The sequence below is a fragment of the Felis catus genome, chromosome D4 (assembly GCF_018350175.1).
Source record: "Felis catus isolate Fca126 chromosome D4, F.catus_Fca126_mat1.0, whole genome shotgun sequence".
Lineage (NCBI taxonomy): Eukaryota > Metazoa > Chordata > Mammalia > Carnivora > Felidae > Felis > Felis catus.
In genome coordinates, this window is record NC_058380.1 from 62,286,154 (window position 1) to 62,313,987 (window position 27,834).

The following is a 27,834-nucleotide window of genomic DNA, read 5'->3' on the forward strand; positions in this document are numbered from 1 at the left end:
CGTTTATGCATTGAAAGCTGGTTATTGTTTTCTTCTTTATATATTTTTTTGTTTTGGAAATGTCTTTTTTTTTTTAAGTAAGCTCTACACCCAACTTGGGGCTTAAACTCATGACCCTGAGATCAAGAGTCTCATGCTCTACCCACTGAGCTAGCCAGGTGCCCCTATTTTTGAAATTTCTTTAATGAATATAGTATTACTTTTATAATGAAAGTTAAGGGTTTTTTTCTTTTTCTTCTAACTTTATATGTTGGCATAATTTTAGATTTACAGAAAAGTTGCAAGAATGTACCCTTCACCCAAATTCCCCAAATGTGCACTTTTAATCGCATTGTGCTTTACCCTCGTCTCTCGTATATGTGTGTAGATATTGTGTTCTGAACCATCTGAAGTAAATTGCAGACATGATACTCCTTTGCCCCCATATCTCTAGTGTAATTTCCTAAAAACAAGGACATTATATAACCACAGTTCAATGAGCAAAATCAAGCAATTAACATAAATATTATTATCTAATCTCCGAACCTTATTTAGATGTCCCAGTTGTCCCGTTGATGTCATCCATATAAAAACCCCAGGCTCAACCCTTGTATCCAATTCTGTCTTTTTAGTCTTCCATCACTGCAGTAGTTCCTCAGTTGTGTGTGTGTGCACACACATGCACATGTCATGACATTTACATTTTTGAAGAGGTGAGCTATATCGTCTTTTACTTTGGATTTGTCTGATGTTTGCTCATAATTAGATTCAGATTATGCACTTTCAGTAAGAATACCACAGCAGTAGTGTTGTGCTCTTCTCAGTACGTCATATCAGAAAGCACATGCTGTTGATTTGTCCCATTACTGGTGATAGTCACATTGATCACTTGGATAAAGTGGCAACTGCCAGGTTGCTTCACTATGTTATTTTTCTCCTTTGTAATTGGTAAGCATTTTGTGGAAAGCTAATTTTAAACTATGTAAATATCCTGTTGCTCCTCAAACTTTCACCCACTATTGTTAGCATCCTTTGACCACTCCCACCTGAATTACTTATTATTATGATGGATGCCAAATGGTAGAAGTTATTTTTAAAATCATTGCTCCTTCCAGAAGTGCCTGAGTGGCTCAACTGTCTGAGCACCCGACTCTTGATTTCATCTCAGGTCACGATCCCAGGGTTGTGGGATGGAGCCCTTTGCACTGAGCGTGGAGCCTGCTTAGGATTTTCTTTCTCTCTCCCTCTACGCCTCTCCCCCTCTCGCATTCTCTCTCTCTCTAAAATAAATAAGATGAAAAAATTTTTTAAATCATTGCTTCTTCCTCATATAAAATTAAATGTATATAGGTTGATGGAAACTGTAAAAATCACCTCCCATGTCAAACAAATAAGCTAAAAGGAAGTAGAAGAGATTGTGCCAAAATGCTAACAGAGTTTATCTTAGGCTTTGGGTAATTTATACTTTATTTTCACAATTTTCAATAATTTTCCAAATTTCTCAATGCATCTAAAATATATATTTCATACTTTTTGAATGGCTTTCTATAGTGGATGATTATTTCTGAATTATCCACAAAGGGCTTGCAGGAAATACTAAAATGTTGATTTAAGAATTGTGATATTCTTGAATTAGAAAAACTGTTAGGAGGGCACCTGCTTGGCTCAGTCAGCTAAGCCTTTGCCTCTTAATTCAGGCTCAAGTCATGATCTCACAGTTGGAGATCCAAGCTCCGCATCAGACTCCTTGTTGACAGCTTGGAGACTGCTTGGGATTCTCTCTGCCCCTCCCCTCCCCTGCTCACAGTCTCTCTCTCAAAAGAAATAAACATTTAAAAAATAAAAAAGAAAAAGAAAAACTTTAGGTTAGAATTAAAAACAGAGCTGTGGCAAACAGGACACCTACCTGAGCTCAGTTATAAAATGGTGCCTCTAAACTAGCCTTTGATCTCCCAACCTTTCTTCCCTACTCCTACCACTAAACTGGGGCACTCATCTTTACCAATTCCATTTCCTCTGTCTTAGTTTCAAAGAGAAAAGGTCTAGAATAGTGGCAGAAAGGTAAGGAACAGTACAGAGTTAAGGGATTGATTAGCAGATAGAGGGTAGGTTGTGATATGATTTTTAAGAGATGGCTGTAGTTGAGAGTAGAGGATACAGGCTTGAATCCAAGCATCATCACTGTGAGGACCTTGGCTACCATTTTGAAAATGGCTCATAGTTCCTGAGTCAGATTACTAGTTAGTACATTTAATGAAAACCTTTAATGTGTAGGTTCATTAAAGATTTTTGAGTTTAATTGAATTTTTTATACATTTATCTGCACATTTGCTTTTTCCACTGTCAAGAAATCCCATTCATAGGGTGGGACTAAAGTAGAAAAGGCAACAGATGGATTCAATCAGTTGTTTGAAACAGTTTCCCCCAAGGCACATATCTTAGCCGAGTAGATGAATTGATTTTTTTAAACTGCATGTTAGAATCAATAAAACTAAGGTACATTCTTAGAAAACTAAAGATAGAGGCTACCACAAGACCTGGGGTGCTTCAAAGGAACCAGGAGGTAAATAAGATTTGTTGCATTTAGCTTTTGAATTTAATATTAAAATATGATTTTTTAGGTAACTACTTGCAGTATAACTCAGAAAGCTGAAGGAACAGTGAGAACAGGCCAGGCAGGTTATAATGGACATCAAACAATGAGAACACTAGAAGCAAATACTTTCTTATTCTCCTGTATTCGAAACAAACATGGCCAAATAAAAGGTGTTTTGTTTTCAAAGACTACTTTTATGATGAGAAGAGAACAATAATGGTATATGAGAAAGAAACCAGTATTTATTGGGCAGTTTCTGTGACCTGGTCACTATGTTGTTGTTGTTGTTGTTGTTGTTGTTGTTGTTGTTTTCTCTTATACCAATGGGAAATCTGAGGTTTTGAGAAGCAACATGCTCACAGTTAATATAACCAGTGAAGTACCCAGATTTGACTGGCTCCAAAATATATTCTCATTTAATTATACCATGCTGACTCCCAGGGGGTTCCCTAAAGCTTCAGTATGCTAGGAAAATTAATTTTCATATCAGGAAAAAGGAAATAGACTCAAAAATTATTACCCTGTGGCCAGGAAAAATAGACCTTATTAGAAATTAAGTTGTTATTGAGGCAGCTTGAATAAAAAAAAAAAAAACAAACACTTGAGTTTTGAAGTAGCTATGCAGTGTGGGTTTTCTGCTTCTTAGAATCATAGCCAAAGACTATGAAGCTGGATGAGCCCGTAGATTACTATTTGACCTTCGTATTTTTCATTTGGGAGGAAACTGAGTCTAGGAGAAATTCAGTGATTTGCCTTCAGATGTGAAGTTGATTTGCCTTACTTAAATCCTTTGGTACTGCTTCAGAAACCCAACGGGAAAAGTCCAAATGCCTTGGTCTGACACTTTTCATCATCTTTCTAGGCCTTACTTACCTTTCTGGCTTCTACTTCCTATGTCCCCCTGTCTACTGTATCCTCAGGCCTATGAACTACTTAAAACTTTTATTCTAGTTACTTTTTCCTCACCCTCATTCTGCATGCATAGTGCCCTTGCATTCAGCTTCCTTGCCACTTAAACAAATTTAATTGTATATATGCAGCTCAGGTACCATTTCTCCAAGAAGGCTTTACTGGCCGCTCAAGGCCAAGTTAGGTGCCCCTTTTTAGAGTTCTTACTATTATCTGGCCTTATATGGGACTGATCTCATTTGCCATATTACAGTAGTGAATAACATATACATATGACTTCACTATTATGACCAGAGTAAGGGATAGTGTGGGAATTACTGCAGCATGTAATAAGCAAATACAAAAGACATGATCTATGCAAGTTAACTAATGTTGGCTTCAAAAGTTCAGCATAGGAGGAGCTTCTGAGTCAGATTGGAAGGGGTGGGAGTAAGATCGAAAGCTATTATTTTTTTTTAATTTTTTTTTCAACGTTTTTATTTATTTTTGGGACCGAGAGAGACAGAGCATGAACGGGGGAGGGGCAGAGAGAGAGGGAGACACAGAATCGGAAACAGGCTCCAGGCTCCGAGCCATCAGCCCAGAGCCTGACGCGGGGCTCGAACTCACGGACCGCGAGATCGTGACCTGGCTGAAGTCGGACGCTTAACCGACTGTGCCACCCAGGCGCCCCGAAAGCTATTATTTTTATGTAAGACTACATAAAATTCAGAAAATACCTATTGTGGAGGAGGATTTAAGATGGCAGAGTAGTAAGGGGACCCTGGGCTTGTCTCATCCCTTGAAGAAAGCTACATCAACATCAAACCATTTCGAACACCTAGGAAATTGATGTGAGGATTAACAAAATGATCTGCATAATTCGAGGGAGAGAAGGCAGAAGGCACATGTTGCAGAAAGGTGAATTAAGGGAGAGAAGAGCCATGGTGCCAAAGAGAAGGGAGCTGTTTTCATGGAGAGGAGAAAGACAGAGCAGGAGAGAGAGCAGGGCACTGGATTTGCAGGAGAAAGCACTCCTCCTGAGAGCAGCTAGAGAGAAAGAGTGAAAACACACACAGGGGACTGCACTAGAAACCTGTTCCCCAAAACCATTGATGGGGAGGGGGGGAGGAGGGGGTTTCAATACCACCAGTTTTCTATGAAAATAAGAGTGCAGAATCTGAAGTTTGTAAATATTTATGGCCCCAACTTGAGACACCCAAATATATAAATCAATTAATCACAAACATAAACTTATTGATAATAATACCATAATAGTAGGGGACTTTAACACCTCACTTACAGCAATGGATGGATCACCTAAGCAGAAAATCATCAAGGAAACAATGGTTTTGAATGATACACTGGACCAGATGGACTTAACAGATATATTCAGAACATTTCATCCTAAAGCAGTGGAATATACATTCTTCTCCAGTGCACATGGAACATTCTCCAGAATAGATCTCATATGGGGTCACAAATTAGCCCTCAATAAGTACAAAAAGATCAAGATCATACCATGCATATTTTCAGATCACACCACTATGAAACTTGAAGTCAACCACAAGAAAAAATTTAGATAGCCCTCAAATACATGGAGGTTAAGGAACATCCTATTAAAGAATGAATGAGTTAACCAGGAAATTAAAGAAGAAATTAAATATATATATATATGGAAGCCAATGAAAATGAAGACACAATAGTCCAAAACCTTTGGGATGCAGCAAAAGCAGTCCTAAGTATATTGCAATTCAGGCCTATGTCAAGAAGCAAGAAAGGTCTCAAATGTACAACCTAACCTTACCCCTAAAGGAGCTAGAAAAGGAACAGCAAATAAAGCCAAAGCCAGCAGAAGCGAAATAATACAGATTAGAGCAGATATAAGGGATGTAGAAACAAACAAATAGTAGAACAGATCAACAAAACTAACAACTGGTTCTTCAAAAGAATTAACAAAATTGATAAACCCCTAGCCAGACTTATCAAAAGGAAAAGAGAAAGGACCCAAATAGATAAAATCATGATTGAAAGAGGAGAGATCACAACCAACACCACAGAAATACAAACAATTATAAGAGAATACTATGAAAAATTATATGCCAACCAGCTGGGCAATCTGGAAGAAATGGACAAATTCCTAGAAACTCACAAACTACCAACACTGAAATGGGAAGAAATAGAAAATTTGAACAAAGCCATAACCAGTAAAGAAATCGAATTAGTAATCAAAAATCTTCCAAAAAACAAGAGTCCAGGGCCAGATTGCTTCCCAGGGGATTTCTACCAGACATTTAAAGAAGATTTACTACCTATTCTCAAACTGTTCCAAAAAAACCACAAAAAAACAAAAAACAGAAACAGAAGGGAAACTTCCAAACTCATTCTATGAAGCCAGCATTACCTTGATTCTAAAACCAGACAAGACTGCACAAAAAGGAGAATTACAGGTCAATATCCCTCATGAACATGGATGCAAAAACTCTCAACAAGATACTAGCAAATTGAATTCAACAGTACATTAAAAGATATTCACCATGATCAAGTGAGATTTATTCCTATGCTGCAGAGCTGGTTCAATATTCACAAATCAATCAACGTGATACACAACATTATTAAAAGAAAGGATAAGAGCCATATGATCCTATCAACAGATGCAGAAAAAGCATTTGACAAAATACAGCATCCATTCTTGATAAAAACCCTCAACAAAATAGGGATAGATGGAACATACCTTAACATCAGGAAGGCCATATACACAAGACCCACAGCTAATATCATCCTCAGTGGGGAAAAATGAGAACCTTTCCCCTATGGTCAAGAACAAGACGAGAATGTCCACTCTCACCATTACTATTTATTTTTTTTTTTTAATTTTTTTGTTAACGTTTATTTATTTTTGAGACAGAGAGAGACAGAGCATGAACAGGGGAGGGACAGAGAGAGAGGGAGACACAGAATCTGAAACAGGCTCCAGACTCTGAGCTGTCAGCACAGAGCCCGACGTGGGGCTCAAACTCATGGACCGTGAGATCATGACCTGAGCCGAAGTCAGACGCTTAACTGACCAAGCCACCCAGGCGCCCCTCACCATTACTATTTAACATAGTACTGGAAGTCTTAGTCTCAGCTGTCAGACAACAAAAAGAAACTGCATCCAAATCAGCAAGTCAAACTTCACTATTTGCAGATGACATGATACTCCATGTAGAAAACCCAAAAGACTCCACTAAAAAATTGCTAGAACTATTACATGAATTCAGCAAAGTCACGTGATATAAAATTAATGTACAGAAATCTGTTGCATTTCTATATACCAATAACGAAGCAACAGAAAAAGAAATCAAGGAATTGATCCCATTTACAATTTCACCAAAAACACTAAGATACCTAGGATGAAACCTAACTAAAGAGGTAAAAGATGTGTACTCTGAAAACTACAGAACACTTAAGAAAGAAATTGAAGGGACACAAAGAAATGGAAAAGCATTCCCTACACATGGATTGAAAGAAGAAACATTGTTAAAATGTCTATCCTACCCAAAGCAATCTACACATTTAATGCAATCCCTATCAAAATACCACCAGCATTTTTCACAGAGCTAGAACAAACAATCCTAAAATTTGTATGGAACCACAAAAGACCCCAAATAGCCAAAGTAATCATGAAAAAGAAAAAACTGGAGGCGTCACGATTCCAGATTTCAAGTTATATCACAAAGCTGTAGTCATCAAGACAGTATGGTACTGGCACAAAAACAGACACATAGATCAATGGGACAGAAGAGAAGTCCTAGAAATGAACCCACAGCTGTATGGTCAACTAATCTTTGACAAAGCAGTAAAGAATATCCAGTGGAAAAAAGAGTCTCTTCAGCAAATGGTGTTGGGAAAACTGGACAGCAACATGCAGAAGAATGAAACTGGACCACTTTCTCACACCATACAGAAAATAAATTCAAAATGGATGAAAGACCTAAATGGGAGACAGGAAACCTCAAAATCCTAGAAGAGAACACTGGCAGCAACCTTTTTGACCTCAGCCAGAGCAACTTCTTACTAGGCATGTCACTGAAGGCAAGAGAAACAAAAGCAAACATGAATCATTGAGACTTCATCAAGATAAAAACTTCTGGGAGCACCTAGGTGGCTCAGTCAGTTAAGCATCCAACTCCTGATTTCAGCTTAGGTCATGATCTTGTGGTAATGAGATCAAACCCCATATTGATCTCATGCTCAGCCTGGAGCCTGCTTGGGATTCTCTCCCTCTCTCTCTGTTGGCCTCTTTCTCTGTCAAAATAAATAAACATTTTTTTAAAAAAGATCAAAAACTGCACAGTGAAGGAGACAATCAACAAAACTAAAAGGCAGTCTACAGATGGGAGAAGATATTTGCAAATGACATATCTGATAAAGGGTTAGTATCCAAAATCTATAAAGAACTTATCCAACTCAATACCCAAAAAACAAATAACCCAGTTAAGAAATAGGCAGAAGACATGAATAGACACTTTTCCAAAGAAGACATCCAGATGGTCAACAGACACATGAAAAGATGCTCTCAACATCACTCATCATCAGGGAAATACAAATCAATACCATGATGAGATGCCACTTCACACCTGTCAGAATGGCTAAAATCAACAACACAAGAAACCACAGGTGGTAGTGAGGATATAGAGAAGGGGAAACCCTCTTGCACTGTTGATGGGAATGCAAACTGGTGCAGCCACTGTGGAGAGCAATATGGAGGCTCCTCAAAAAACTAAAAATAGAATTACCCTACAATTCAGCAATTTCACTATTATTTATCCAAAGGATACAAAAAAATACAGATTTGAAAGGGTACATGCACCCCAGTGTTTATAGCAGCACTATCAACAATAGCCAAACTATGGAGAGAGCCCAAATGTCCCATTGACTGATAAAAAACATGTCATTATATATATCATTTTATATAAAATGATCATTATATATAAAATGATATATATAATGACATGTGTCCATTTTATATATATATATATATATATATATATATATATATATATATGTATATATACATATATATATACGTAATGGAATATTACTCAGCCATTAAAAAGAATGAAATCTTGCCATTTGCAATAATGTGGATGGAGCTAGACTATATTAAGCTAAGTGAAATAAGTCAAGCAGAGAAAGAAAAATACCATATGATTTTACTCATATGTGGAACTTAAGAAACAAAACAGATGAACTCGTGGGAAGGGTGGGGGGGAAGAGAAGAGAGGGAAACAAACCACAAGAGACTCTTAATGATAGAGAACAAACTATGGTTTGACAGAAGGATGTGGTTGGGAGATGGGCCAGATGGGTAATAGGTAGTAAGGAGGGCACTTGTGATGAGCAGTGGGTATTGTATGTAAGTGATGAATCACTGAATTCTACTCCTGAAACCAATATGGCATTCTCTGTTAACTAAGTAAAATTTAAATTTAAAAAAGGGAAAAAGAAAATACCTATTGTCCACATCAAAGAAATGGGCAAGGGGAATGAAATGGAGACACGGAGAAGTGTTAAAGTATTGATGCTCCTAAGTCAAGATCCAGCTCAACTGTCATCTCCTTCATGAAGTCGTTCCTGATCTAACCCTTCCCCCTCCCCACAAAGGGCTGAAAGTACATCCTCTATCCAGCCTGCCTCTGTGGTCTGTTTTATTACTCTTTATGTACTTACCCTTCCTTGCTTATACTTTTTATATTGTATATGAGTGTACATGTGTGTTTTAATTATTTTTTTAAACTTCCAAAACTCTACCTGAAACCATAAAACTCTTAGAAGAGAGCACAGACCGTAATCTCTCTGACATCAGCTATAGCAGCATTTTTCTAGATATGTCTCCTGAGGTAAGGGAAACAAAAGCGAAAATAAGCTATTGAGACTTCAAAATAAAAAAACTTTTGCACGGTGAAGAAAACCATCAACAAAACAAAAAGGCAACCTACTGAATGCGAGAAGATATTTGCAAATGATCTATCTGATAAGGGGTTAATATCCAAAATATATAAAGAACTTTTATACCTCAACACAAAAAAACAAACAATCTTTTTAAAAAATGGACAGAGGACCTGAATAGACAGTTTTCCAAAGAAGACATACAGATGGCCAACAGACACATGAAAAGATGCTCAACATCACTCATTATCAGGGAAATGAAATCACAACCACAATGAGATATCACCTTATACTTGTTAGATTGGCTAAAATCAAACAGGCAAGAAATAAAAAGTGTTCACAACAGCCAAGATACTGAAACAACACAAGTGTCCATTGATAGATGAATGGTTAAAGAAGTGGTACACACACACATATACACACAATGGAATATTGCACAACCATAAAAAATGGTGAGATCTTGCCATTTACCACAACATGGGTGGACCTAGAGGGTGTTAGGCTAAGTGAAGTAGTTCAGAGAAAGACAAACATCATACGATTTCACTCATATGTGGAATCTAAAAAACAAGTGAATAAACAAACAAAAAGCAGAATGAAACCTACAAATACAGAGAATAAACTGATGGTTGCCAGAGTGGAAGAAGGTGGAGGAATGGACAAATGGACCAAACGAAGGGAAGTGGGAGATACAGTCTTCCAGTTATGGAATGAAGAAGTCATGGAAGTAAAAGGCACAGCCTAGGGAATAAAGTCCCTGGTATCGCGGTTGGGTTGTATGGTGACATGTGGTAGGTACCCATGGTGAGCACAGCATAATACATAGAGTTGTTGGACCACCATGTTGTACACCTGAAACTAATGTAGTATTGTGTACCAAATATGATTCAAAAAAACACAAAAATTAAAACTTCCAAACCTCTTACTCAGTGTTGGATACAGAATATTCCTGTAGTACATAACTAATATTGAATAAATGATTGAATCAGGTCAGCATTTCTTAATCTTGATATCATTTTTTTAATCACCTGCAAAGTACTGAAGAAGTAATAATTCCAAAGTCCCAGAAATTCTGGTTGCATTGATCTGGGATAGAACAGATGTTCTGTTTTCATTTGGGCTTTTTTATTGTTTGTTGTTTAAGCTTCTCAGAGTTGAGAACTTCAACATTACATTCTTCTTTTAAACAATGGTTTAAAGTGTGGATTTCTAGACTGGCAACACCAGTATCTCCCAGAAACTTGTCTGAAATGCAAATTCTTAGGCCGCACACCAGACCTAGTAAATGAAAACTCTGAGGGAAGACCTTAGCAATCTGTGTTTTCAAGTTCTCCAGTGATCCTGGTACATGCTAGAGTTAGAACTACTGACTTATGAAAAAATTAATGTTTTCCTACAAACAATATCAATTATGGGAAACAAAATGCATTTTACAATCATCCCAAAAGGTTGTGCTAATTTAAAGCACCACTCTAAATACAGAAGGGTACCTCACAAGCCCAACAGAATTGTACTTGTGGAAACATGCATCACAACTTTTTATAACTGTTTTTTAACATTTATTTTTGGTATGACATGCTCAGTACTGAAGGGACTCATTTAAAAAATAGGCTATAATAGACAGAAGAAGCACCTGATGAATCCGGCATTGGATAAGGAAGCCTCAGAGTCAAGGATACCTTTGCATCATTTCTTCTCTTAGAGAAAAGTGTGTGTGTGTGTGTGTGTGTGTGTGTGTGTGTGTGTGTGTGTGTGTGTGTGTGTTTGACAGCAACGTTTTCTCTTTCTGTTATGCTGTTTGACTGTGTGCCACTTGATAGCTCTGTCTATTCCTATGGAAACCAAGTTAGTGGATGGAGCCAAGCTTGGAGGAGGCACTGGGGAGAAATATTAGAAGAGTTCAGCCACAGAGCAACTAAAGATGTTGCCTTTCCTTCAGTCAAATCCTCTTTGAGAGCCAGAATCTGTTTCAAGCCAGGGAGATGTTCTTGGCTGATGTATTGTCTAGCTGCTCTGCCAGATGGATGAACATCTTAAACTGGAAAAACAACAAATACAGCTCCTATTCTGTCTTCGAAGTGCCATTCTTAGACTTTGCTCAGAGAATTCTCAAATAGCTTTTTAAAAATGTTTTAAAGTTTTGCTGAAGGTGGCAGGTTAGTGATGTTACCATCATAGTTGTTGAATAATTAGAAATTCTTAGCTATAAAGCACAGTGTTTAGACTGGACTATCAGAAATTTATGGAAAGAGGGAGAATATCCGAAACTGGAGAAAAGCAGTTGCAGGTTTAATTTCAGTTCTAACACTCGGTGAATTCATGTCGTTCAAAAACTTGGTTTTTGTAACTGTTTGCTTTCCTATAGAGTCAGGTTAAATGAAAGACCAAGAAACCAGAGTACAACAAGACACCTACATCAACTGAAATTAGAAAATGAGCCAAGCGAACAAGAATAATATGCAAGGGCCATTCTTTTCCAATCCACTTATACTCTATATTTGATGTGGTAGTTGTTTTTTATGGTCTAGAAAAAAGAACAGTATTGGATTGCATTGTACTGAGCTATTTATGTGGATATTTAAATTATGTTTACATTTCAGTTATATGTAGAGGTTCATTTTTCTAATTTTATGTACTTTAGTTTATGCCAGGAATTATTGCTTTGGAGAACAGTGGAAGCAGCTATTAATATGGATGATTCATAACCCTATATCTTGAATCTAACCATCTCTTCCAATATTTAGAGCCATATATATCCTTTTCACTTTTTTGCTAGGCATCTTTATGTGGCTATCCCTCAGAAGCCCCAAACCCCACATGTTAAAGAAAAATGGAACTCAAAATCTTCATTCGTAACCCTATTTTTCTTTCCATCTTTTCCATTGCTGACACTACTCTCCACCTTGTACCTATGCATGAGTCCTTATATATTTCACTAATCTGTCCTCTTATTTTCATTTAGCTCTCAACATTTCTATTCTGAACTGGTGTAGTAACCTTCTGACTGGTATCATTAAAGATCTGCCCCCCTCAAATTGATGCTTCACATGGCCTCCAGAGTATTTTTTAAAAAACACAAATCCACTCATGTCATTTCTTTCTTAAACTCTTCATTGGCTCCCCATCACCTACACAAGTTTTAGACTCTTTCTCCTGCTGTATTAGACTTTCCATTTTCTATCCCCTGCCCACCTCTCCAAACCTGTTTCAGTCCTTCTTATACCTCATTTCATATTACAATAACATAGAATTATTTTCAGTGCCTGAAATTTTACACAAGGTAAGAAGTTGGTCTATTACTGTTTCATGGATGCTGACAATAGACAAGAGATTCCAGGGCCAGAGACAAAGAAGTTTGTTATTCACAGCATAGCAAAAAGCATCAGCACCTATACATTTACATTGATTTCCCTTACCCCTAAGAATAATGAGGGAGTTTCAGAAGGCCCAGATGGATGATATACACATAGTAGGTTTCCATCAGAACTGAGGGATCTACTGCTTTTATAGTAAGCAGTAATTAAGCACAAAGGAAAATAATGACCTCATCTCTCAAGTTGATTGTTGCTAACACACCCCTGAGAACTTGTGTAAGTCAAAAATGATCAGGACTTTGGACTTTTGGCATAAGAACATGCAGAGATGATTAGGGTCCATGGTGAATTGCCTCTCCCAACAATCCATCACTTAGTCCTACATGTTCTTGACATAAGCATGCTATTCCATCAGTTACTCTGATTAATCTGACCAACAGAGCCTGAAAACAAATCTGTTTAATATGTCTCATATGACATTTAATTAATAGGACTCAAAGCAGCAGTATGAGAACAACCTGCAGTATTAATTCAACTATGCCCCCTCAGTGTCCTGGATTAAGTCAACTGTTAGTAAGGACCAGGGGAAACAATAGGTCTTACCTTATACAACCAGGATGTACTCTAAGACTAGTCTATTATCTATTATGACTTAAGCAAGGGAGTTTGACCTGCTGATCTTTGGTGTGATTACCAATAAGTATAGGAAGCACCAGACGGACTAATGGAGGAATATTTCATGGCTCTTTCTCCCACTACATACAAACATAAAACCTGAAAAGACACAAGTCACTTTAGGTTAGGATTTGCTGTTAAACTTGGATCACCATTACTATGACTTGGCTAAGCCACGTGGGCAGTATCACCAAGTAGTTGATTGTCATACATGGCATAACCCAAAGCTTCTCACACATCAGGAGAGACCTATGAATTTGTATCCATTAGGTTAAAATGAGGTTGAGCCAGTCCCTGTGTTTCTACATGTACAAGGGGATCCACATTCAGGAGCTGCCATTGATGGTGTCTAGCACAGCAAAAGACTTCAGGACCATCCATGTCCACTTGGATTTTTCTGTTTCATAGCACATGAATGGCAATGACAAACACAAGAAGCAGATCAGATTGCTATCCTCAGCTGCTCTTTGATTCAGGCAGCAAACAGTATCCAGGATGCAGTACTGGATCCAGAGGACAAAAAGAGCATTAATTATCCTCTCCCTCCTTGCATCTACCAAGATCTAACGTATCCCCTTCCCAGGTGCTGAAGTGTTATCTCATCCAAATAGCTGTAAAATTAGGGTACCCCATTCAAATATCTATAACTCTTCACCTTTTGTCTAACTATCTACTACTTGCACCCATGTCCTTCATCTAGAAGGGTAGATATGGAACAAATTGACAGAGACTCATTATATCCCCCATCTTGGCCCGTGTGGGCACTGTAAGGAAGACTTGGTAAACAGTGCACTCAATCAAGTGGCCATTTTGTACGTTGATGATCTATCAATGTTGTCCATCAAACAAATCTAGGTGGCTGAGCTAGAATTAAATTTGAATCTCCAAGCCCCCTTTTGGGTGGACTGCCATCCAGGGGCTGTACCAAAGCCAGCCTGAGATAGCTCTTAGGGAAAAGAAATAAGCATCATAACCAGGAGGGGCAAGGAAGAAAACCAAATATTCAAAATAGGTGTATATAGTCCCCACTCCTTTTGTTCTGATTATTTACCAGGTGACTGTCCTGAGGATATGAGCTCTTTCTAGGGGTGGCCACATTCAGTAGCCTAATTGCCTCTCTTAGGTGTGTGGACCAGGAGGAGGTAACAGGTAGAGTCAGAAATCTTTTAGAGTTTATTTTGAAGGAGGCCATGCCTGCTGTCAACAATTTCAAATTCTTAAGGGTGGTAGAGAGCGTAGAATGCCCATCAAATACCTTAACTAGTGGCACATTGTCGGGTAGTCTTTGTAACAAAAGGTACACCGTAACGAGACTATGACAGTCAGATGGTCTGGAAATACCAAAACATGAAATAATTTAGTTTCAGTGCCTCAGTGGTGTGGCTGGTATAAGCTGATCAGACTGGAACAACAATACTATAACCTGAATAATGTCAGCAATGGTGAAGCATGAGGTGACCATGAGAAGGAGTTATCAAAAGTCCTTGCAAGGAATAGGCAGGAGCAATGCCCTGTTAACGTGGCCTCCTTCATCACACACACAAAAGTAGGCCTACATAGGGGAATATGCAAGTCTGGTGTGCAGTGGTAGTTTCTACATCAAACACCTGCCTTTTACTTTGAGCCTAGTCTATGATGATGGATTCATTGCCATGTTTAGTGCGGTGATGGATACAGATGGTAAATGGCCAATAACCTGGGCAAAGCAGCCTTATTCAGCAACCTGATTCCAGTTGGTCTTATAAGAGAATGAGCCCTTACTATGGGCATCTACATGAGTGACCCAAGCTGTTTAGTCGGCAGCCCCAGTTGTTTCCATAATTTGTAGCCACAAAGAGGGGTGTTTTTAATCCACCTCCATATATAGTCTTCCAAGTGGCAGATCAGATGACTGGAACATTGGCAACAACCCAAGGGGTAGTAAAAACATGCCCCTTCCTTAGGAGTATTATCTCAGGTAAGAATGACAGTTTTCATTTCAGCCCACTGGGCTGACTTGCCCTTCCCATAGTCAGTCTTCCAGAGTCAGCATTGAGGTTGGACCGTCTCCCAATGGACACCATCAGGTTTTAACTTAGCCAAATTATCAGTAAACCAGGCCAAGGCATTCAGAGGAACCTCCATGCATCAAGGGCACCATTAAGCCAGGAGCTTTGCTTCAGACAGTGACTACCTCTATACCTAGTGCTTTATCCTCATTGCCAGATAAATACAGCTACAGCCAGGATCAGGTACATGGTGCACTTGGCTCTGTGCTATTAGACAAGTCTTTGCATTTACTTTCACTTTTGAACAGCTGCTCATTCCTCGTTGTTCTCACCATTAGTTTCCACTTTAGGGAGTCCTTGGCTCAGCAGCCACAACCACGTTGCCTTCAGCTCACTGTCGCATTGTCATGCTAACATCTCTTCCTCTGCCTGCCCAGAGGACAGTGACCAGAGACCAAGGCACCATTTGGGCAGCTTGTTTTAGTTCTACTTGCCACCACTGAGATTTGTTAACAGATAGGACAGTGGGATCTCTTACCTCCCCCACCTTGCCCATCACTTGGGTACCATCTCAGAGAGTCTTCTTGTCCCTGAACCTGGCCTGCAGGGCCCTTGTCCTTACTTTTCAAGAAAAATGTATCTTCGTCAGCATCTCTTCCTCATTGCCTGTACTGTTGAGGCTTGGATTTAATTTTGCCCTACTTTTTCCTTTAATGTGCCCTAACTCATTACAAGGCAGTAAGTTGCCCATACGTACCAGCAGAAGACACAAGACTACCAAAAGAGACAAAAAAGCTTTATTACTGATGCCACAGTAACATGAGCATTTGCATGCTTACATCAGTTTCCCTTGCCCCCAAGGACTGTGGGAGCAACACAGAGGACCTAGGTGGATCCTGGGTGCACAGTGGGTTTGCATGACACCTGAGAAATGCTGAGTTTTGGGAATCCCCAGACTTTAGTGTGTGCTAAGAAGCCTGCTCCTTGTCTAATGTCCTGGAGGACATTAATGTCCTTTAAGATGGCTTGCTGCAAACCCAACTCTGAGGGACAGCCTAAGTAAAGAGGAGTCAAGACTTTGCATTCTTGGCATACCCAGTAAATACATGCAGGGACACTCAGGACCCATGGCAGGTTGCTTCTCCCAGCACTCTTGTGGTATTTCCAAGACTCATTTGTGTCTGCAACCATTACAGAAAAGTTTGATGTAATGAGATCAGTGATATTTGTGACCTAAATACTTCCCAAGGATAGTGATTCTTTTTAAAAATTAATATTTTAAATGCCTTGAGGGTTTATAAATATATAATTATAGAGACATCATTGGACTTAATAACAACTCATGTTTCTATTATTTCCATTTCGGTTGTAAATAATGTATATTTTGGTACATAATATGATTAGATTTAGAGTGAAATATGGCAGAATGCCTACCTTGCATCTGTATGTGCTATTCTATATACACATATATAGTTGTAATATTTTCCAGGACAAATTATATACAAACCTATAAATGAACAGAAAAATGTAGTGAACATTTGTATACATAGTGAACAATTGTTTTCGATTCAACTACACTGAAAGTAAATATAAATGCTAAGGACATGGAACAAGAATGCAAAGATCATAATCGAGAAACGTGTAGGTCCCAAACTACTGTATTGGTTTGGGGAAATTATCTGTTCTCTTTGGTGTTTCAGTAGGGAAAGAGGCAGCTACAGGCAGGGTTAGCCAAGTCTTAAGCATTGGAGTCTATTAAAGTAATTGTTTCAACTGAAGAGGAAGGAAATAGCAAAGGTTCCAAGGAGCCAGATATAGAAAATATGGAGAAGAAATGTAGAGGTAGGGATTCAGAATGTTTTGAAGCTCAGCTGCCAGTAGTCTAGAAGTTAACGATTAAGGCACTTACCAGGAACAGGGAGCCATCTTGGAGAATATTTCAAATACTTCTGGCTCAGGAAGGTACTCCCTTTTTTCCCCACTAAGTGAGTGAAAAGTGGTCACATTAAAGCCAAAAAAGTACTTAGAATTGGGGGGTATTCTTTACCTTAATATGAAGCTAAGCTTTAGAGGAAGCTCTTAGTCTAGAGAAGTGGCAGGAGCAGGACAAAGATCAAGCCTCATGACCAGGAAGACATCCCTCATATCGCTGGAGATGAGGCTGCAAAAGAGCATTCTAAGAACAGATTCTTAGTGCGTTAGGAGCGGGTGTTAGCATCTGTAAGGGTGAGAAAGGAGAGAGAGAGGAAGAAAGAGGGAGAAAAAAGAAAAACATAGCAAACAATCTTCTCTTTGAAATGAACCTGCAGGGGCACCTGGGTGGTGCAGTTTGGTTAAGTGTTTAACTCTTGATTTTGGCTCAGGTCATGATCTCACCAACCATGAGATGAAGCCCCCTGCTGGGCTATGTGCTGACAGCACAGAGCCTGCTTGGGGTTCTCACTCCTTCGCTCTCTGCCCCTCCCCTGCTAGTGCACACGCTCTCTCTCTTAAACAAACATTAAAAAAAATTTTTTTTAATGTTTATTCCTTTTTGAGACACAGAGAGAGACAGCACACAAGCAGGGGTGAGGCAGAGAGAGAGGGAGACACAGAATCCAAAGCAGGTTCCAGGGTCTGAGCTGTCAGTACAGAGCCTGATGTGGGGCCTGGACTCACGAACCACAAGATCATGACCTGAGCTGAAGTCAGACGCTTAACCGGCTGAACCACCTGGGAAACCCTAAACATTTTTAATGATTGAATGAATGAATGAATGAGCCTGCAAACAAAAATTCCAAAATAAATGAAGAACTCTAATGCTAAGAAAGCTAGCAATATCATTATTCAGATCATGAATTCATTCCTAGCTGAAGAGCATAAACAAAGCAAAAAGACAATCCACACAAAGAGAAGATATTTGCAAAACCAACCAAGAATTAGTATACAGAATATGTAAATAACTCCTACAGATCATTAAGAAAAAGACAAAGAGCTAAATTGGGGAATGAGTAAACAACACAAAAAGGCTATTCACAGAAAAAGAAGCAAATGGCCAATAAACATATAAAAACATTCCACCTCAGTCAGGGAAATGAAAATTAAATCCATGGCAAAACACAACTGTGTATCCATTTTACTAGCAAAAGTTAGCAAGTGTGACAAAACCAAGTGTGGCGAGGATGTGAAGAAATAAAAATTCTCATACAGTCCTGGTGGGAATATAAATTGGACTAGCTGCTTTAAAGAGCACTTTCAACCCAGCATTACAGAAATTCATGCACATTTACCAGGAGACATGTAGAAGAAAATTGTCCAGACAGTATTGTCCACAATAGTGAAAAATGGGAAACATGCTAAATATCCCTCCAGAGAATAAAGAAATACAGTTATTTTCATATGACAAAATACTTTCTCCGGTGAAAATGTATGAACTGGAGCCACTTGGATAGATGTCAAAAAAACACTGCTTTGAGTAAAAAGGTGGCAAGCGATCATACAGTACTATTTATATAAAGACTAAAAATATGTAAAACAATACTATGTAGCTTATGGGTACATATATGTGTAAGAAACAAATGTATTAAGGCATTCATTGGAATGAAAAACTCCAAATTCAGGATAGTAGTCTCTAAAGAGGGAGAATTGGAGAGGGCCACAGAGGGATCATGAACCGTATTGGTTCTGTTTTATTTCTTAAAAATAAAAAATCTAGAGATACCTGGGTGGCTCAGTAGGAGAGCATGCAACTTTGGCTCAGGCCATGATCTCACAGTTCATGAGTTCAAGCCTCATATCAGGCTCTCTGCTGTCAGTACGGAGCCCACTTTGGAAACTCTCCCCTCTCTCCCTGCCCCCTCCCCCATTCATTCTCTCTCTCTCTCTCTCTCTCTCTCTCTCTCTCTCTCTCTCTCAAATGTGAACCTTAAAAAATAATAATAAATTGAGAATCTGAAGGAAAATATCAAGGCATTTCACTCAAAACTCCCATATTATTGTTATTAAGATTAACTGACTATATGCTTTTTAGAGAACTGGACAGACAAAAAATATATATATAAGGTTAAAAGTCACATTTTGGGGGCGCCTGGGTGGTGCAGTCGGTTAAGCGTCCGACTTCAGCCAGGTCACGATCTCGCGGTCCGTGAGTTCGAGCCCCGCGTCAGGCTCTGGGCTGATGGCTCAGAGCCTGGAGCCTGTTTCCGATTCTGTGTCTCCCTCTCTCTCTGCCCCTCCCCCGTTCATGCTCTGTCTCTCTCTGTCCCAAAAATAAATAAACGTTGAAAAAAAAATTTAAAAAAAAAAGTCACATTTTGGATTGATTTATTTCCCAGATTCCTTTTAAAAGTGTGTTCTCCAGGTCAGAGAACTTTTTTATCCTCTTTTACCCTTTTAGATATTGTAGTCCTTTTCCTGCATTTGGGGGAAATCCAAATGTCATAATCATTTACATCACAGACAAAAGAAGCTCCTGTTAATTATGGGAAGATTAAGATGAGGATTATGGCTACATAGCAAAACAAAACATCTTATTCAATGTTTCAGAGACATTAGTAAATGTTTTCTCACTTCGGTGGCATAACATCAGATCAGATCAGGGCTAATGTCCTTTTGGTGACTAAATCAGGACATTCTCTAACTTCAGCTCTCTCAACTTGTGCTCACTACCATCAGTTTTTTTTTTTTAATATTTATTTATTTTAAGAGAGAGAGAGAGAAAGAACGCGCACACAAGCAAAGGGAAGGGGCAGAAAGAGAGGATAGAGAGAATTCCAAGCAAGTTCTGCACTGTCAGCACAGAGCCCGACATGGGGCTCGATCTCACGAACCATGAGATCATGACCTGAGCCAAAATCAAGTTGGATACTTAACTGACTGAGCCACCCAGGCGCCCCCCTACCATGAGTTTTCTTAGGAACATATACTCTATTATCTCCTGCACTCTTATACTATTTCCTATTCAGTCAGAAATTATAAAAACAGATCCCAAAACAGTGTTCACCTGAGGATTAAGTTCTTTGTGCCCCTAAGAGATGGTGCTAAATGATTAACTCCAAATCCTCCTTATTCTTGCATTTAAGAATAAACCTGAAAAGTTAAGTCTGAATTTTAAGCAATATTAAGGAAACATTTAAACATTGTGTTTGTTTGTTTTTTATTGAGAGGGCTTTATAGGAAGCAAAGTTGTCTAGGATAGGGGTCCCCAGTCATAACAACCTTCAGAAGGTTATCAATTAGCTTCCTGTTTCGAACTGGTATCTTCCCCTTTTCCACTGACACTAGAAATATTCTCCTGATTTTAGTTCTTAGAGTTCTCTGCCGCCTCTGCTCATCCTCAGAATTGAGTTTGCATGCCCTGGGCATCTAATAAATGCTTGTTCATGAGACCAGGAAGTTGATGGTGGTCCAAATGGATTATAGTGTTTCCAGTCCCAGCATTTATAGATAATATCTGTTGTGTCCCTGCCTTTGGGAAGAGAAGCTGACATCTCCCCAGGGTTCCCACAGATTTCCTACTGGGTACACCCTTATTGGTCCTGTGTCATCATTCTCTGTAGGCAGAGTACAGGCATCTTTCTCAATGTAAAAAAAAAAAAAATCAGAAGATCACTATTTATCCCAATTATTTCCACTTTTACTTGTCCCTAACCTTGGTTTTCTCCACACTTCTCTAGCTGAAGTGTATATGCTATGTGTGATCAGATCTTTCTATCTATATGCTGTCAATCATGGGCCATTCTTGTTTCTACTTGATTAGCTACATTTTGTTGCCTCCTCCACATTGGAAAACTGTTCATAATAAAACCAGCAAACATTTACTAAGCATTTACTTTGTGCACTGAGTACAAATATGATCTTTATCATTTCATATGCACAATAACCTCAGGTACTCCATCCCTGTTTTGCAGATGAGGAAATAGAGGCACAGGAAGATACTTTATTTCATCTGTAAAACCTTTCCATTATACTTCTGTGAGGAGCAAATACATCCTAGAGCTTTGTCATAAATAAGGCTTAGTGTAAACGTTTCACTCTTGCCTGCTTTATAACAAGACTCAATGAATGTTTTTTGAGGGGTGAATAAATAAATGTTATTACCTAGTGCATCATGTTTTCTATAGGTAGAGTCCCCAGAACAATGTAAGGTGTAAATACACGAAGCACTGTGTCTGTAAGTCAGTAGTCACCCCCACCAATATATTCTTGTTTCTTTCTTTTTCCTTCCCCTTTCCTCTGGATTCCAGAATCAAGATGATTGTCTGATTGAATATCTTTAAAAGGTCGTGATGAATTATTCTGTAATATTTGAAATGTTATACTCAGAAAGGTCATGCTTTATTTTTTGGTAAGAAGTATCACATAGATTTGTTTCTCCTGGGCACCATTTCTTTTTTCAAAGAAAAGATGGCAAGAGATTTAGAGCAGGGTGCCCTCTTGAGGAAGTTTTAGCACCTTACTTCTCAAAAGCTGGCACTGGATGACATGAGAAAGCCCGATGAATGATGCTCAAATAAACAAAACGTTAAAAAGGAAGAGTAACCAAATACCAGACATCTGAGAATTAAGATTCTTAACTGTTATGATCTAGTATAGCAACATTAAGAATTTGTAAACAAAAAGAGAAACCTCTGGAAGGTATTTTTTTAATTAATTAATTAATTTTTTAATTTACATCCAAGTTAGTTAGCATATAGTGCAATAATGATTTCAGCAGTAGATTCCAGTGATTCATCACCTAGGTGTAACACCCAGTACTCATCCCAACAAGTGTCTTCCTTAATGCCCCTCACCCATTTAGCCCATCCCCCCACCCACTTTATTTCCTCTCATTTACTCAGTCCTTCAAGTAATCACCTGTGTTGTGCCAGCAGCTAGCCAAACACCGTGCCCAGTAAAACACAGTCTCTGCTTTCATGAAGCTTACAGCTCGTGAAGGAGATCACAGGGAAGGGAAATAAACAAATATAAGCAACTAAAATCTTAGCAAAGTACTATGAAGGAAATGGAAAGGTACTAGAATGAAGCACAACAAAATAAGTTCCGTTAGGGTGGTCAAGGAAAGCCTCTCTGAGAGGAAATGATTGAGCTGAGTCACTTTGCTTTTTGGTCCATTCCAAGTCTGCCCATCTAATATAGACAGCCTGATGGACACTTTTTTAGCCTCTGATTCTTATCTGTGGCCCAGCCCTTGAGCTGAGTTGACTCCTGTCTCTGTCCCTGTGGGTATGAGCAGGGAACCATCATCCTTCTGCACCTCATTGTCTCCCTAGCTGGTCCCTTTGCCTTAGAGCCTCACATTCATCACAATGGGGGGAGGGGCTGCTTAACTCATAAATATTTTCTTACTAATACTCATAGCCACTCACGGTAGAATATCAATACATTATAATGCTAAAAAAAACCACATTTCCAACAATATTATGGATGTAGAAAATCTCAGAAGATGAAAAGGACAGATAACCCTGACTGCCATTCTGCTTTGAATAGGGAGAGATAAACAGGCATGAAGCAGGCAGAGAACTTGACTATGTGGTACAGTTTCGTTATATTGACTTTCAAATATCTGTGGTACCAAGCAAACTGAAGGCTCCAACCAGAATTGGAAATATGGAACTATATCTCAGGAAGGAGCTCCAAAGAACAATCTTTTGAGGGTTTTGTTTGGTTTCAAAGCTACCATATTACACACACACACGGTTGACCTGGATCCCCACCAGTGGATTGCTCTAACCCCTGTAGCTAAGCTGCTTTCTCTGAATGGGTTGATTCTACCAGATTGGAGGGTTTAACTGCTGTGGAGAGTACTGCCTGGAAGTGGATGGCCTCTAGTGACTTCTAGTTGGTGTTTAGGTGACCAGATGCGTCTGGGACCCAAACTCCGAACAAGATTCATCTCTCTCAGTTGTACCTCTACGTAGCTCTGCAAGAAAACTAACCACCTACTTTATACTTTAGTAACCAGATGACCATGAACAAAATGTTCAACCACTGTGAATCTCACCTCCCTCACCTGTAAATTGGGATTTTAAATCTCTGATCATTTCGCAAGGTTATTATACTTTGAATATAAATAATAGGTGCTGTATGGGTCAGAATGTGCTAGTATATTCTTTGCTGCTACTGGATAGCAATTTGGAAAATACACCAAAAACTGTATAAACTCCTTTGGCACACTAAATTGATTCCTGATCATTTATTCTTATGAAAAAGTTAAGGAAAACTATGTGGAAATAAATGTACATTGTATCATATTCTATAAAAGAAAATACTGGAAATTAGAATGGTTCAATAAATGAAACGTTGACGAGCTATTTAAACTATTGTAAACTATATGCATGCAGTGTAAATTATATGCATATAGGAAGTGGTTGGAAGGGAACTTTCATAGTAAAACAATTCATAGAGTAGTGGGATTTTAAGTATTTTTCCTTTGATCAATTGATATATCTGAATATTTTTACTCTAGCAGAATAATTAAACTACTTAAAACATTTTAAAATTTAGAAAATGCCTTGGCCCCAAACTAAATTTCTTCTTACTGTTTCTATTTATTTATTTATTTATTTATTTATTTATTTATTTATTTATTTAGGGAAATTATCGTTTCATGAAACTCTTACTTACACGCAGAGCAAACTGGATGCAAAAGGATCTGGAAGAGATGACCCCTTTGCACTTGACCACTCGGCACAAGAGCCCCAAGTGTTTGGCGCTTCTGCTGAAGTTTATGGCACCAGGAGAAGTGGATACACAGGATAAAAACAAGGTAAGGGGGAGGGGGTGCGCCTGGGTGCCTCATTCGGTTAAGGGCCCAACTCTTGGTTTCAGCTTCGGTCATGATCTAATGATTGCGTGAGTTCAAGCCCCGCATCAGGCTCTGTGCTGATGGTGCGGCACCTGCTCGGGAGTTTCTTCCTCCCTCCCTCTCTGTCTCTCCCTCTCTCAAAATAAATAAATAAACATAAATTAAAAAAAAAAAAGTAAGGGACTGCCAAAATCAGGAGGCAAATTAAGAGCAAAAAGCAAATTCACATCCTTTTATGATGTGAAAGCTCAAGGAAGAACCACTGCTCCTACACATGGTGGAATGTGTTCTGGTCTTCATACTCCCCAGTGAAAAATTTCATTTAAATTCTGCCATTTTATCCTCCTACCAACCGTGTGTGGTAGGTAGTATCATCTCCTTTTCACAGATGGGGAAACTGAAGCTCAGGAAGATTTAAATTCTGTCCGAGATCCAAGAGGCAAGACTAGAATTCAACCCAGGCCTATCTCCAAACCCCAATATTTGACAGCTAGTAGCGATAGTTACCAAGGGTGAGTTTCCTTGTGGCCAAATGCCTGGGGCAATGTAGTAAGTGCACAGTGGTATAATGGTCTGGGCTTTAGCATCAGACTTCTTGGGTTTCAGTCTAGAAGCCACTACTTACTTGTTCTGTGCCTTTGGGCAAATTGTCTTAACTCCTCTGCTCTTCCATTTTCTCATATGTGAAAAGGGGATGATAGGGTTGTTGAAGATAAAATGAGGTATATAAATATATATAGGGTTAAACCCATATAAATAGGGTTTAACACAATTCCCATAGCATCGTCATAAAATAACTCTCAATAAATGTTAGCTATACAATAAATATTATTCGTTTCATTTTGGCTCTGACATCTGCTCTGGCACTTGTTGCCAGGATCAGTTATCCTCCCGGATCTTGAATTTTAACATGCTGAACACGCCAGCCACTGTTCTGACCAATGCTTTGATCGTTCTTTACAGGAAATAAAAATGTGGTGTTCAGTTAGACAAGTGCAAAAATCCTCTTCCTTTCCACGAGGCACCGAATCATGGAGTTCTTGCTACCTTCAGCACGCCCATATGTGACTAAAACTCTTGGGATTAAACCCGCTGGGCTCATGTCCAGTGACCCTTACGCTGCCCTTCACAGGCCCTTCCTGTAGTTTTCAGAATTTGTTTACCCATGACTCACATAACCCTGCATTCTGAAATCAACTCTGACCTTATTTTACAACTACTGTAAACCAGTATTATTCCTAACTCATACCATGTTTGTAGTGCTAATATTTCACTGAAAAAGCACTTTGATCAGTCCACAAAGCCCCATGAATCACTTACCAAGGCACAGATGTCTTCAGGCACCATGATGTCTTCCTCAGAATCTTCTAGGAACTCCCTGCTATTGTCCGGTACTTTTCTGTTCTGTTACTGAACAGGGATGGGAGGTTATCTGGCCAGACAGATGGAAAACAAATCTGCAAGGTCCAGGCAGGCACAAGAGACGAGAACAGGACAAAAGCCCAAAGCAACGATTCTCAAACTGACAGGAAGGATCCGTTGTTTGTTTGTTTTTCTAATTTACACTCTTCACAGACCCAAAGTTTTGTATCATGTATTTATTTTTTAAACTTTTTTTTTTCAACGTTTATTTATTTTTGGGACAGAGAGAGACAGAGCATGAACGGGCGAGGGGCAGAGAGAGAGGGAGACACAGATTCGGAAACAGGCTCCAGGCTCTGAGCCATCAGCCCAGAGCCCGACGCAGGGCTCGAACTCACGGACCGCGAGATTGTGACCTGGCTGAAGTCGGACGCTTAACTGACTGCGCCACCCAGGCGCCCCTGTATCATGTATTTAAACTGAACAACGTAAAACCCCCATGAGATAACACTTCACACGCTTTCGGATGGACTGTCATTACCAAAACAGAACATAACAAGCGTTGGTGAGGATGTGGAGAAATTTGAACCCTGTGCAGTGCTGGTAGGAATGTAAGATAGTGCAGCCACCATGGAAAAAAGGATGGCAATTTCTCAAAAAATTAAGCATGGAACTACCCCATGATCCAACAGTTCCACTTCTGGGTATCAACCCAGCAGAGCTGAAATCAAAAATGTGAGCAGATATTTATACACCCATGTTCATAGCAGCATTATTCACAGTAGGAGAATGATGACCACAATCCCAATGTCCGTTGATGGATGGTTAGAGAAACAAAATGCAGTCCATGCAAGGGAATATTATTCAGCCTTAAAAAGGAACAAAATTCTGACACACGCTACAACATGGATGGCTTTTGAAGACATTATGCTAAGTGAAAGGCTGGGAACAGGTGGAAATTGGGAATTACTGTTAAATGGGTATGGAGTGTAGTTTAGGAAGATGAAAAGGTTCTGGGGGTGGAAGGCGCCAAAGTTGCACAGCTTTGGGAATGTGCTTAATGCCGTTGCACTGTACATTTAAAAACAGTTAAAATGATAAATTGTGTTATGTACATTTTATCACAGTAAAGAAATAATAATAATTACTAGAAAAAAATTGCTTAAAGATGTAGAAAGTACAATCCCAAATTTTGTACTATTAGATCCAACAGATCTAGTGTTACCTTTCAGTAAACATATTCAGAGCAAACATAATATAACAAAAGAATTACAGAAACTGTATATGTTGTTTATTGAAAATGTGGCTATAGGGGCACCTGCCTGGCTCAGTGAGTACAGCATGAGACTTTTGGTCTTGGGGTTGTGAGTTCAAGCCCCACATTGGGCATAGAGCCTACTTTAAAAAAAGAAGAGGGGAAAAAAAAATTTAAGGGGCGCCTGGGTGGCGCAGTCGGTTAAGCGTCCAACTTCAGCCAGGTCACGATCTCGCGGTCCGTGAGTTCGAGCCCCGCGTCGGGCTCTGGGCTGATGGCTCAGAGCCTGGAGCCTGTTTCCGATGCTGTGTCTCCCTCTCTCTCTGCCCCTCGCCCGTTCATGCTCTGTCTCTCTCTGTCCCAAAAATAAATAAACGTTGAAAAAAAAAAAAAAAAAAAGAAGAGGGGCACCTGAGTGGCTCAGTCGGTTGAGCGTCCAACTTCAGCTCAAGTCATGATCTCACAGTTCGTGAATTTGAGCCCTGTGTCAGGCTCTGTGCTGACAGCTCAGAACCTGGAGACCGCTTCTGGTTCTGTGTCTCCCTCTCTGTCTGCCCCTCTCCCGCTCACGCTCTCTCTCTCAAAAATAAATAAGCATTTAAAACAATTAAAAAGAAGAAGAAGAAAAAGAAGAAGAAGAGGAAGAAGGAAGAAAATGTAGCTGTAGGAAATTATTTTCTATTATATTTGTGACTGTTTTTGTTCTACAGTCATTACTAAATAAAAAGTAATGAGTGACTCTTCGTATTAAATGCCTGTAGGTGCACTGTACGTAAATTCCACATATGTCAACAGTTAAAGTTTTTAGTGTAGCAAGTGAGCTTGGTTCCTACTGGCGAATGATCTGATTCTAGACTGGATTGATGATACTGCTGTTCATAAGAGATAATGTACAGCCCAACCATTTCTTTGTGTTTGCTCAGTGACTCTTTTAATACGGAGACCAGTCTTACTGTGGTTTGTTGATGAGAACGTCAGAGGGGATTTTAAAGCAATGCCAACAAGTTCAGGATGTTCATTTAAAAAAAATTTTTTTCCACGTTTATTTATTTTTGAGA

General features: G+C 39.1%; 1 protein-coding gene across 10 annotated transcripts in view; it reads left to right on the forward strand.

Moving 5' to 3' along the window:
• The window catches only part of INVS (inversin), a 156,328-nt gene that overhangs the window by 56,330 nt on the left and 72,164 nt on the right, over window positions 1-27,834 (forward strand). For 5 of the 10 annotated variants that reach the window (XM_003995663.6, XM_006939320.4, XM_045043038.1 and 2 more), the window contains exon 4: window positions 23,947-24,120. In XM_003995663.6, the coding sequence (XP_003995712.2) occupies window positions 23,947-24,120 (174 nt within the window). The other 5 variants (XM_006939317.5, XM_019816232.3, XM_006939318.5 and 2 more) reach the window with 5 other exon arrangements.